Source organism: Taurulus bubalis (assembly GCF_910589615.1).
Source record: "Taurulus bubalis genome assembly, chromosome: 9".
NCBI lineage: Eukaryota > Metazoa > Chordata > Actinopteri > Perciformes > Cottidae > Taurulus > Taurulus bubalis.
This window is the reverse complement of record NC_136597.1, coordinates 19,819,313-19,831,693: the sequence shown is the minus strand read 5'-3', so window position 1 is coordinate 19,831,693 and position 12,381 is coordinate 19,819,313. Positions and strand designations below refer to the sequence as shown.

At 39.3% G+C, this 12,381-nt stretch overlaps 2 protein-coding genes across 2 annotated transcripts; both read right to left on the bottom strand.

Moving 5' to 3' along the window:
- Positions 1-5,777: 5,777 nt before the first annotated feature.
- On the bottom strand, positions 5,778-6,701 carry LOC306741117 (galanin receptor 2a; the record flags this gene model as incomplete). The annotated part of the gene is made up of 1 exon (XM_079223370.1): positions 5,778-6,701. The coding sequence occupies one exon, from the start codon at positions 6,699-6,701 to the stop codon at positions 5,778-5,780; it is 924 nt and encodes a 307-aa protein (XP_079079496.1).
- A 3,569-nt stretch (positions 6,702-10,270) lies between these two features.
- On the bottom strand, positions 10,271-11,328 carry LOC306741291 (parathyroid hormone-related protein-like; the record flags this gene model as incomplete). Its single annotated transcript, XM_079223562.1, has 2 exons — positions 10,271-10,661; positions 11,225-11,328. 2 exons carry the CDS (start codon positions 11,326-11,328, stop codon positions 10,271-10,273), a joined length of 495 nt encoding a protein of 164 aa, XP_079079688.1.
- Positions 11,329-12,381: the final 1,053 nt, after the last annotated feature.

The window sequence follows — 12,381 nt, the reverse complement described above, 5'->3', positions numbered from 1 at the left end:
TGTATAGATGTTATATTTTCAGCTTTCACCAGAGCTGTAATTGAGTCCAGCTCAAAGAGCAACCCTCTGCTGTGGAACCTTAGACTCCTATAAATAAACAGGCAACACTCCTTCAACACTTGCCTATATGGCACATGGAATGATTAGCTCATGGCAAGGGCCCTCTGATCTTACAGTATGTAACCACAACTATTTTCTGTCAGCTATGTGCATTGCTTAACTCGAGTAGTGTGTCAAGAATGTGGTCTCTTGAGAATTCACAAAATGTAGTTAGCCTATACTGTACATTGGCCGTGCATGTATTTGTTGTTGACTGTTGCTATAGAATATTGATGTGGCTTACAGGGTAATTTGTGAAGAAAAACACATTTATGTAAAGGGAATGTGTAGGTATAGGTCAATAATGATGCAACAGTAACCATAAATGAGAATTTAGCTCTCTCTAGTTGTGGTGCACTTAAAGCTTTAAAGAAAGAGAGAAAAACAATTATCGTATAAAAATAAATTAAATTGATTTACTCTTAATTACTATACATACATTTGTACTGTAGTCTAAGCTTGTTATACTTGATATTGTATAGGTTTGTCATTTCTATAGGAATAAAGTAATTGGTTTACATCTTTATAGTTGCCATAGCTAATCTGTTAGCAAACAATTGCCTAATAAGCTTGAAGTGGCTTGAACCCTCAGCAACATACAGAAGTGTCCCTTTGGATTCATATTTCTGGCCACCTGATGAATTTTGTCTCTTGGTATCGGAAATGTAGCAGACACTTTAAGAAGATGACGTCACCGTGCAGTTTCTGAGGTGGTTTTGTTGCTTGCTGAAATGTGTGTCTTAATGGAGTGTCTCATGGATGGGGAGCCAAGGTGCTGGACACATTTGGAATTCATTATTCTACATATCTTAGTTAGCTACGTCACCTATTCGGTCACGTGTGTATTGTTATTGTTTATGATCTGTGCAGAGGTTTAATTGTATTCACTTGTTTGAATGTTTTCAACCATGGCTTGGTTTTTACAAGCTGTGTAATCAATTGATGTCAGTTTCCCAAGAGGGAAATTGGTTTATAATGAATTATTAGATAAATAATAAATAGTGCATTCTCTTTTGCAGTCCATGTCATGTATTTGACACATTGCTATATCTTGAACATGCTTTTCAAAGTATTTTGTGAGTGTAAAACATTCCACTACTGATCAGTACTTATATCTAAGAGCTTAAAGAAGATGATAGACAGCATGTCATATCTTTATTATCTGTGTATTTGACATATCACATATCATGCATTTCATACAGAAGTTTCACATGGCTTTCTTTTGAATGAACACGTCTGTAATAACTAGGCTATACTGAAGTAACCAAAAGAACAAGAATGATCAGAAGCCCGCTGCAGTATTAAACACATTGCCTTTAAATATGTAATATCTACTTTAAGAGGTATATAACATCCTAAAATAATTGATATTGTATGAGTTAAATTAATCAATATCCAACGCATCTCAATTCATGAAGTCGGCTCTCAATTTAACGAGTATGCTAAATGATTCTGAATATAAATTACAACACCACAGACATGGCTAATTAAATCTTTTCTATGAACACTGCAACTTCATGACCATCTACTTATGTGTCTAATGTTTTTCTGAAATGCAAAGTATGTATAAGCAAGCAAATTACCTCCTGAATTAAATTCCTCAGTCTATATTTTGATGTAAAATGTGTCAACCTTTAGTCATGATAAGAGTCATAACTCCTTCTTATCAGTGTTTATGAAAAGTTAACAATCAGAAGTTAAACAGATGATCATGCCTCAGGTCACTCAACATCTGTCCTTAGTTTCACGATAAGACGATCATACTACCTGCATAGTCCCCTCTTGCTGTTAAAAGAGCAGCACGTCTGTCGTTCAGAAACTTAACCACAAGTGGCCTCGGCATCAACCCTGAATCTTCAATTTCTGTGTGCACATTTTGTTTCTATGCTGCTTGCATCCATATTGAGCTTTGAGGAGAATCGCTCATGGACTCTTGTCTAGGTCTCATCTGCATTTTCAGGTTTAAGGCATTCAATGGCTTGGTTGCTCCTCAGAGTTTGCTTATTTAAAACATCCAACTTCTCAGAGAAAGACAGGTCATTTCAGGAGCCTGTTTTTTTATGTTTGATTGAAAATATTTAAAATTAATTTTACATTTTTGAATTTCAGACGGCAGAGAATCAAATAATTAGGAACCAAAATAGTCGTTCATAGGGTGGTCAATTTTAAATCTGCATATTTGTAAGATTTAATGCATTTATTACAAAGAGAGGAACATTGGGAATAAAGGTAGTAGTTATATACATACTGTTAAGCTTTTAGCATACACATCGTGGTACCAGGCCAAGGAGTCTTAAGCAACAATTGAATTAGCCAGAAGATATTCAGAGAATAGGCTCTCTATCCATTATAAATATTGTTTTCTTTTCTGGGTTTTCCATACTCAAAGGTATTGGTGGCAAACACTGGCGTAGCTTCGACTTAATAAAACTCTCTCAAGGAACATGCTGGCTCAAGATACTGAGGACGTGTAGGCGCAAGGAACAGAATATTTTGTATCCAATAGTTGGATGCAAACATTCGGATGCTACGTATATATCACCAGAAGACATCAGTGGTAATAGACAATTACTCTGTCCCCACCTTGAAATTCCCTCCACATGAATCAGTGTAATGCAAAATTGAAAGTCAAATGATGATGACCCACTTCTGCAAAATGAATAGTTTTATTTTCATTGTTATGAAACATGTAATGAATCATAAATCACAAATAAAATCATTACCAGTGGATCTGCTGCAAAAGAGATAGCAGCAAGAGTATTCAGAGGTAATTGCGTACACCACTCAAGAAACCTCACATGATTATTGTTTTCATATAACTTGATTATTAAGCTAAGGGAGCACCTGCTGCTGGTTGATGTTCTATGAGAAGCAGGAAATGCCTTACGGTGAACACTAAAGGATCACAGACAATGAGGGAAAAGCAGGTAGCATCGAGTGGAAAGCTTAAACATTTCACAGAGCAATTTCTTTTATCAAATCTTATATTTGTTTTTATTGTTCACGGATAATTTGGGTTTGTTCAGAGGTTGCAGTGCACTTGCTACACTATGAAGTACATTCACAAGGTTTACTTAAAGTGCCCCGGCCCATGTTCTTTATTGCTTCACCATATCCAACATGCTGATGGTCTACAGATGGCGGTCTGTACAAGTTAGTCCAGCTGCCCTACGCTAAAGAGAAGGCCAAAAGTCAGGGGGCAAACTGACAGAGGGAGGGGCAGGTTGTCTCCTATTACTGCAACGGCCGTCTGAACTCAGCCAGACTTGCTATTCCCTTTCTCAATCTGTTTGCTTTCTGTGTAACAACAACACTTGTGCCATGGCCCTCTTCTTATTTCTCTCCCACTCCGACCTTTAGGCCTTTAGCTGCCTGAGAACAAAATGGGAAGTCAGGTGTGTGTTTCTAGTGAGCAAAGAATGGCACACTGAAGCTAGTGGTGTTACTGTTGATCCCCCCAGGGGACAGCCAACAAGTCCTGGGGGATTAAGCTAAATAAAGAAGCAGTCATCTCTAAAACACTTAGTGTTGGTAATGTGGCATTTGTGTTTTTTTCAAATGTTTGATTTTTTAAATAAGCATGTTATGGACATGGCATCAACACCTGACTGGATGGTGTTATGTCATGTCCCATTGCAGCCACAATATAACAGAAAATATATTATATTCGGTTGTTAAGAATTGTAACTGCAAAAATATACCGAAAAGAAAGCATTAATACCTGTATTTACAAGACCACCGTGCAGAAACGGTACAACTTTATTTATTATCTGAACAGAATCAAACTTCCAGTCCCTGAATTATAGTTGACTCCAACAATACTGTTACAGTTCCTGCATTTCATTTATAAATCTTTCTGATGGTCCTTCATCATTTCTTTACTTTGCATGTATGCTCTTGTATCTTGCTCTATAATCACAATATAACTGACCAATGTAAATCATGTATAATATATGCACTACATATACAGAAACTTGCACTAAAACAATTGTAGTCGCATTGTTAGCGATCAGAATATTGGCATTCTGGCCAGTGTCACTAAAACATCACTTTTGATGGCTCAATTAAATAATATGAAAGCTGAGAGGCCGCAGCTTACTCCCAGGTTTATCATTACTAGTTATAGTGTAATACAAGTGGATTATATAGCTCATATTTAATGGCCACCCTCTGCCAAGGTGGCTAAACCTACTGAATGATTTATTGTTGCTGGAAAGAATAACTACCCGGTGAAAGTTTGTCATATGAGCATTTGTGTGTTTTTATTTTTGGTTGTTGCGGTCAAAACAAATAAAACACAGCGTAGTACAGTTGGGATTTTAAATGAAATAGATGTGACGAAAATGGAGACCAACTTTAATTGGGAGTAAGAATATGTCAGTAGAGTCTTCATTGGAGTAAATTAACGTCAGATAGACCTGCTATCCTGTCACATAGCGTGAATGTCCAGGATTTCTTCTTGGTGGCACCCGTGAAGACACAAACATACTCCAACATTATGTGAAACAAAGACACAAGAACCTCACATGTTTTGTAAATTTAAACACAGCACAAAGGGAAAAGACGATAAAGCACAAAAACTACTCCAGCATTGCTATCTTTCAAAATGCAAACATTGTATTTCTGTTATTGTGAAAACATTTATGAAATAATTCAATTAAAAGAAAAGGTCTGTTTCATGCTATAACGAGAAAATACTCTTGCTTTATATATTTGTCATTCACGATACTGTTTTTTGAAATTATTACAATATTTCTTTTCCCAGTAAACAAAAATTAATTAATGCAGCTATGTCTCAGAAGACTACAAATTTCTTAAAGGAGCTCTATACAGAATTCAGAGTAGATCTCTGATTTAGGGATTGCCTCTACACAGCTCTCATCATAACAATGGCTCAGCTAGCAGTTAATGGTGCTAGCAGCTATAGTTGCGAACAGCAGGAAGAGTGCAAACAACGGCAACAGTGCTAACAGCTAATAGTTTTAACTGGGGGTGGGTCGGGGCTTGTCGCTACGCTCCTTTGACAATAAGGAAGGCGATATCAATGCTAACTGTCATTTGAGCACAGTGCAGAACGGCAGCCATAAGCTAGCCGGTGGGACTTGCATGCACTAACCGGACCGGCTACGTGAACAAAATTACAAGAATGACTTCATTCCTTGCTCAGGACAACATTACTCCACTACATTTTTGTTTAAATATCAAATAGTTGTTTACTGCTGTATTAAATCTTCTGCATGTCATTTGGAGAACCTTCTTAAGACGTTTGTAATGATGGTGTGGAGAAAAAAAAGGAAATGATCCTGTGACAAAACTGGTACACAACCACTAAACAAAAGGCTTGTTGGCATTTTTACCTAGCATAAAACAAAAGAAAAGTAAACTAAATATGAAAATCTAAGGGACAGAAACGAACAAAAACGAACAAAAAGAATATAAGCAATAATTCCCTAAAAGATGATCAGATTACTGTGGCTTTTTGTAGTGAACGTGAACATTTGAGTGTAGTCGAGCCTGTAAATAAATCCTAAACCGTGCATTACAGTCTTCTGATTTGAACATTTATACCTCAAATATGTAGGTAAAATCTGAAAGTAATCAGAAAAATAATTGATTTGTATAAACAATAAATATAAAAGGGTGTCCCTAAATGCCACCAACTCATTGCTCCTCTGTATTTAAATGCTGTCTGTGGTGATGCTGATGACCTGTGGCTGCACTCTGTTCCTGTTGCAGCTGAAGAGCCAGGCTGCCCTCCTGTGGCGGTAGCGCTTTGACAGCAGCACATAGAGCACAGGGTTGACACAGGGGTGCAGGTACTGCAGCACAGTGCAGATGAAGTAAAACATCTCCCAAGCCTGTCCATGGCGATACTGCCCCAGGTACACACACAGCTCCAGCACATAACCAGGCAGCCAGCACACTGAGAAGGTAGCCGCAGCCAAGAACACCATGACAGAGGCACGGCGGGTGTTCCTGGCACTGGACACCGACATTACAGGGCTCTTGTGGAGAAAAAGAGCCAGCCGGACATAGTTAAAGGCGATGACCAGCATTGGAACAAAGTAATAAAGTACAAACTGGCTCACTACTACTTGGTAGTGGTGCTCATGAATGGTTGGAAGGCAGAAGGTGAAGTTGGCCAGGCTCGGGCCCAGGCTCTCTTTGGTGGCAAACATACGCAGTGGCAGGCTGATGAAGAAGCTTAGGGCCCAGACCAAGACAAACATGAGGATGACCAGGTCCATGGTTGGCGGCTGGTACGGGTTGGTGATGATCATGGCGCGGGTCAGGGACACAGCACACAGCGAGTAGGTGCTGGCCGCGAGGCTGAAGGCCAGCAGGAACTGGTAGACTTTGCAGGATGTGTCACCCAGAGGCCAGGAGTAACTGACGGCAGAGTGCAAGGTGAAGGGGATGAGCAGCAGGGTGAGGAAGTCGGCCAGAGTCATACTGAGTAGGAGGATGTCGAGGCGGTTCTTACGCAAGGTGTTGTGCTTTGCAAACAAAGAAAAGACCAGCAGGTTGGCACAGAGCCCAATGCACAGGATCACTCCACAGGTACAGGCAAAGATCAGCACGTAGGTATTGGGAACAGCCATATTATCACTGAATTGACATCACCTTTCAAATATAAGAACAAAAAAACAAATTATTTAATGTTTAAGATTAGTTGATTGGCAAAAATAAATTGGCAAATATTTTTAAATCAATTGTTTCAACAAAAATTCCAAACTTTTGCAGGTTTAAGCTTTTTAAGCATTTTTTCTTTGTTAATTACGATGGTGAACTTAATATTTTAAGGGGTAATAGGGGTATTTTAAGGGGTCATATTGGGCTCTGGGAGAAATAAAAACAAAGATTATTTTGTTGCTATATTTCAAACCGAATATCAAAAAGAAAAAAAAACGTGCATTGCCTCTCTATTTGTGTTATGAATGAAAGAGGAAAGTTACATTTGGGTCAGCTTTGTTTCTAGCATGGCCAAAATTACTTTTGTCAGTTGATCAAATAGCATCTGAAAGGCTAATGTGGACCCATACGTCACCAAAACACACATGATGCAATATCAAATAAAAGGTACAGGGTTTTTACATAGCAACAGCAATATGTTAGTCTATCAAGATACAAAACATTGCACCAGCTACTCTTAACTGATAGTGTAAATAACGAGAACAGGTGTGTGTCGTACTAAAATAGTGCCCAATTGTACGGCTGTCCATCATTTGGACTCACTCACCGTCATCGCTCCAGTGGTATCTTCAGGTTCATGTTTGTGAGTGGGCTATCCTCATTACAAAAACTTCTATTTCACTGGTGTCCATCCTGTTAAACTGGACTGACAAAGGGAGAGGTGGCAGCCTCTCAGGACTCATTACAATGTGTGAGAGGTGAATGTGGAGGGAAGAAAGGCAAACATCACTTGGGTCAAATTGATTCTGGTTGACTTGGTTTAAAGAGAAATGACCTCAGACCAGCTGCTCAGGAAACAGTGATATACTACATGCCTGTTTTGTTATTGTTATAAGAGTATGTATGTGTATAGTCTTTTAGTTACATTTGACATAGTGCACCTTAAATTGGACTATATTAGTCTTTTTAGGACAATAAAAAATACCTTATTGACTGAGACTGTGTTTCTGTTTGTAAATCTTGTACTGACCTTTCCTGATCTGTTAAAGCCTCTTTGTTTTGTGGGATTTCATTCACACTGTATGAAATATATCAAAATAATTAGCACTCTCCAAAGAAAAGGGGACAAATCCATTGATCATGATTACTGTTCCTCCCCTTCTCTGGAGATATTAATGTCTCTCTCCATTGTTTGATTGATTTCTTCGGCGTGAGCTTCAGGCTCCTGACAGCGGCTTTATCAGGCTTTCCAGAGCATTTATGACTCTGTGTCAGCTAATGGCCTTTGGTGTATACTGCTGCTCTTAGCACAGGATATAGCTGATGCTGATGCATTTGCTAACCCCTCCATTACCAGTGCCTGTGCCATTCAGTCAGCAGCTGTTAAAAATGCCACATGTTCTCAAGTGGGACAATAACAGCTTCATTGTGCTCTGTCCGTGCCCAAAAGTCAATGAAGATTTTTACGTTGATATTTGCTGTTGCTAGGTTAAAAAACCTGTTTTGACCCAAATCTTGAACTTCTTATTTATTTCTCTAGGGATTGAACTCAGGCCCATGGTCATTACATCCCCGTGTTTCCCCTTTTCTATTTTTAGCCACTGAGTCAAAGAGGCATACAGATCTCCCCATAATCAATTTACGATTTTAGGGATAAAATGGGTAACTGACCATACTGCAGATTAGTCTGCTTTGCAATCATACGTTTTGTATTACCTTGTAGTACATCATACTTGTATCTTGATGCACAATAAAGCTGAAATAATTATCCCACTAATCGATTAGTCGCTCAACAGGAAATTAGCTGTCACCTTCTTTGATTATCTATTTTAAATTCAGTTGTTCTTAATCACTTTTTAAGCAAAAATACCGAACCGTTTAATATGATTGAATACTGAATATATTCGGCTTTTGGACTGGACAAACACAGCTATTTGAAGAGGTCACAGAATTTTGTGAAATAATGATGGACAGGTATATTTACTATTCTATGCAATCATGGGAGGATGAAGAATTTCTGACTAGCCTTTCGGTTTACCACTAGGCTAACTATTTATTTTCAATACCAATAAGTCATATTATATTATTATGATTTGTATTATATTATCACAAACGTCAATCTAAGCAATGTTTAGGATTTTTGCTTGACTTAAAAATCCATAAAAAAAATCAACCTATAATCTAAATATCTGTATTTTATTTGATCTCTACCGGTCACTAGGCTTGCTGCAGTAGTCAGTAACAGTTTTACAGTTCAGGCATGCACCGACTACATTAGGCTACTTGTCCACTTGCTCCACTGATTTTTCTTACCATTAAGATAATTGTTGCACATCAGTGCCCACATTCATCAAATACAATACCTTTCAATTGTAAAATACTAAGCTGATGTTGGCAGCAGAGAGTAGAAGTGGCCACATTTCACTTAGCACATGACGAGAGTAGTAGTAGTAGTAGTAGTAGTCGTCGTAGTAGTAGTAGTAGTAGTAGTCGTAGTAGTAGTAGTAGTAGTAGTAGTAGTAGTAGTAGTAGAGCTCTACTAATAGTGATCTTCATAGACAAATATCTTTTCTTGTAGAAATCTGGTGTTATCGGTAACACTGATGAAAATGTCCTCCCAGTAACGTCCCTCCCTGTCATAAATCATAAGTTGCACACGTATGACTTGTGAACAAAGACACCATGAATAACAAATATTCTAATGGTTACACTTTTAATGTTTGATTAACTGGAAACATGTACAGTATGCCCTCAGTGCATGGTGAAGAACATTAAATGAGTCTTGACAGCCCCTGATTTTGGCTTGTTCTATAAAAATAAACTATAATATGAAATGGTGGGAGTGGATTTGATGAAGCATCCAATAAGTTATAAGTCCCCAGGGAATCTAAGTTGGTAAAGGAAAGCAGAACCATCAAAAAGAAACATCAAAATAGAACCCAACCACAAAAGAACATGTACAGGATATAACTAAAGTGCATTATGGAATTTAGTCAGCAGCACCATGATACATTCACAAAATAAATACACACTTTCAAAGTGAAATAAATTATGGCAGAACAGTTCGAACAGATGTACGCAGTGAACAGTTTGTATGTACAATAACTGTGAGTTCACGATAGTCAACATAGAGCCAAACAAAAGTAGACCACTCAGCCTCCCAATTTTTTGAAGTTACATCATTTTCAGGCGAATAAATATTTCCTCCTATGATCAACTCGTGCACACGGTTGGTTAGAGATGACAACATATGGCTTTGTTTTAAAGTCAGTCAAAGTTACAGATTCCTACAGATGTTCCAAAATAAATATGGACCTAAGAAGATGTTATGAAGATAATTCACAAAAACTTTGTGATCAAAAATATAAACACAGCAAAATGTTATCATACAAGCACAAACCCAGGGCGTAATATGAAGTGACTGAGTCAGCCTTGAGGAGAGTCTCTCAGATTCCAGTCTCGCTGAACCGATGTCAGTGTCTTAGTGCAGTACCATTCCAAGGCTATTGGGAGTCTCTTAGCCAGGGCGCTGCCTCCTTCATGGCTCCTTTGTTGTGACGGACCGTGCCCGCCTCCGCTTCTTGTCACTCTCTCTACGTCGGCCTAACCTCGCCTTTTTTTTCCTCTTGGTGGCCACTTTAAGTGGCTGGTCCTTATAAGCCAGGGCCTTGTTGGTCTCCTGTGGCAGGTTAGGGCCCTCTCTGTCCAGCCTGAACCTGTCAGGGAGGTTCTTTGTGGCCCCTGGGGGCTTCTCATGCAGGGCATTCCCACTGAACGTTTGGCTCTGGGTTCTGCTCTGCACTGGTAGAGCTCGCTCATCGGCGGTGTGCACCTCTTCCAGCAGCTCCTGCAGCCACATGCGGCGCTTGAACTCCTGCAAGGAGCGGCCCTTGTCATGCATCAGCTGGGCGTGGCTCACTGACCTCTTCCTTATTGCATGAAAATGAAGAGAAAGAATGAGTCAGATTAACAAAGGATGTTGCATTAAAGATAATAAATAAATCCTAAACCTGCATAGTGCAAAAGAGAGGAGCAGCACCAAGTTAACTTTTCCCCAAAATCTGTCAATCGATTTTTCTTTTCTATTTATCAGTGAGACAATTAAACCAGAAGTCCTAATTTCAAAGTTAGCACCAAGAAAATAACTTGAACCTTTGTGGAGCAGTGTTAGAAGGCATCGAAGTTGAAATGTGGTCAGGCACCAGGACACTTCAGTACAGTAGGTGGCAGCATAAACAAGTTTGTTAGAGCCATCACAAATCTGAGCTCCAGACCCCAAAAAGCCAGAGTTGAAACAGAGAAAACCTCCTGTACCTTAATTTAATCTGATTAATCAACTGTAGATGTATTTTCTAATCCAAACAGGAATCTTTCAAAAGTATGGCCTCAGTTACTTTAATTGTTAACTAGTCTTCCATTTTTAATCTCCATAAAGCCTAACATTTCTGTCACTTTTCTATTGTCATCAAAATTGATATAAAGGATAACTCACGTTCTGCTACTAAGTGCAGCAACTGGTCTCCCATCAAGAGTCACTGGGGAGCACAGCAAGAACACAGCCAGACTCCACTGATGAAGCATGACTATAGAGCACATCCTTAAGCCCCAAATCTGAAGAACACAAGAAATAGTACATCAGTCACTTCAATGAATAAAGTGAAACGTTGTTGTATGAACTGTCGACTATTCAATAGATTGTCAGAAGCAGTGTAGGCAGCTGAAAAATGACACCGTTCCTGAATACGTCAGTTGTTCAAGGCAGCTTTACTTGTGCCAACAAACAGTTTAATAAAGTAAAAGAGAAACGTAGACTTACATATTTAGAGTGAAATCCACAAAAGGGTCAGTCTGCAGGCTATTAAGAGACGAGCTCGTTGCAAAAATTGATTTACAAAGTAAAAAGAAAAATTATTCTTCCAAATAGTATCTGGCCAGTTCAAAACTTGTGTCCAGATCGGTGTGCAGGCAGCCTGGGGAAATCCCCCTTCACTCAGCTCCATTCATTTGCCTCTCAACAGGGTGGGTTGAGCTATTTATTTCTCCCCAGCGTCCCAATTGAAAGAGAGATAAAGATGGAAAGAGCAGCAGCAGCAGCCCATCAGCTGCAGAGCTGCCACTCCACCCAGTGTTGCAGTAATCTCATGAAGAGGAATGATGAAGCATCTTCTCTGGTGGCCGGAGCCGGAGAGCAGAGTTGAGAGGGTTTTTACAGTCCAGCACTGTGTGAGTCTGTCTGAGAAAGGCACAGTGAGAAAGTCAAACTCCTCTTTGGGTGAAGAAGAAGGCACTACCTTAGCCCCTACCCATTAAGTCCAGTCCTTACACCCTCCCCACCCTTCTCTCTCTCTCCCTCTCCCCAGCCCTTCACACACACCTGCTGTGACAAGAAGGTGGCATCCACGCAACATCCAAAACACCCCACAACAAAGACTATACCTTACAAAAGTTCATTTTTAATCAATTTGCGCTAAATAAAGTCCACTAATTATTAATCATAAAGAGGTCAAAAAATGACAGGTGTCCACCAATGGAGGTAATCATGGGTTACCAAGCAGAGTGTATAAGGGGAGGGGCAGAGTTACTCCAAAGTAAACAGCCAGGCTCAACCACATTCCCAGGGGAGAATGACCATAACCTCAGAGAAACCCA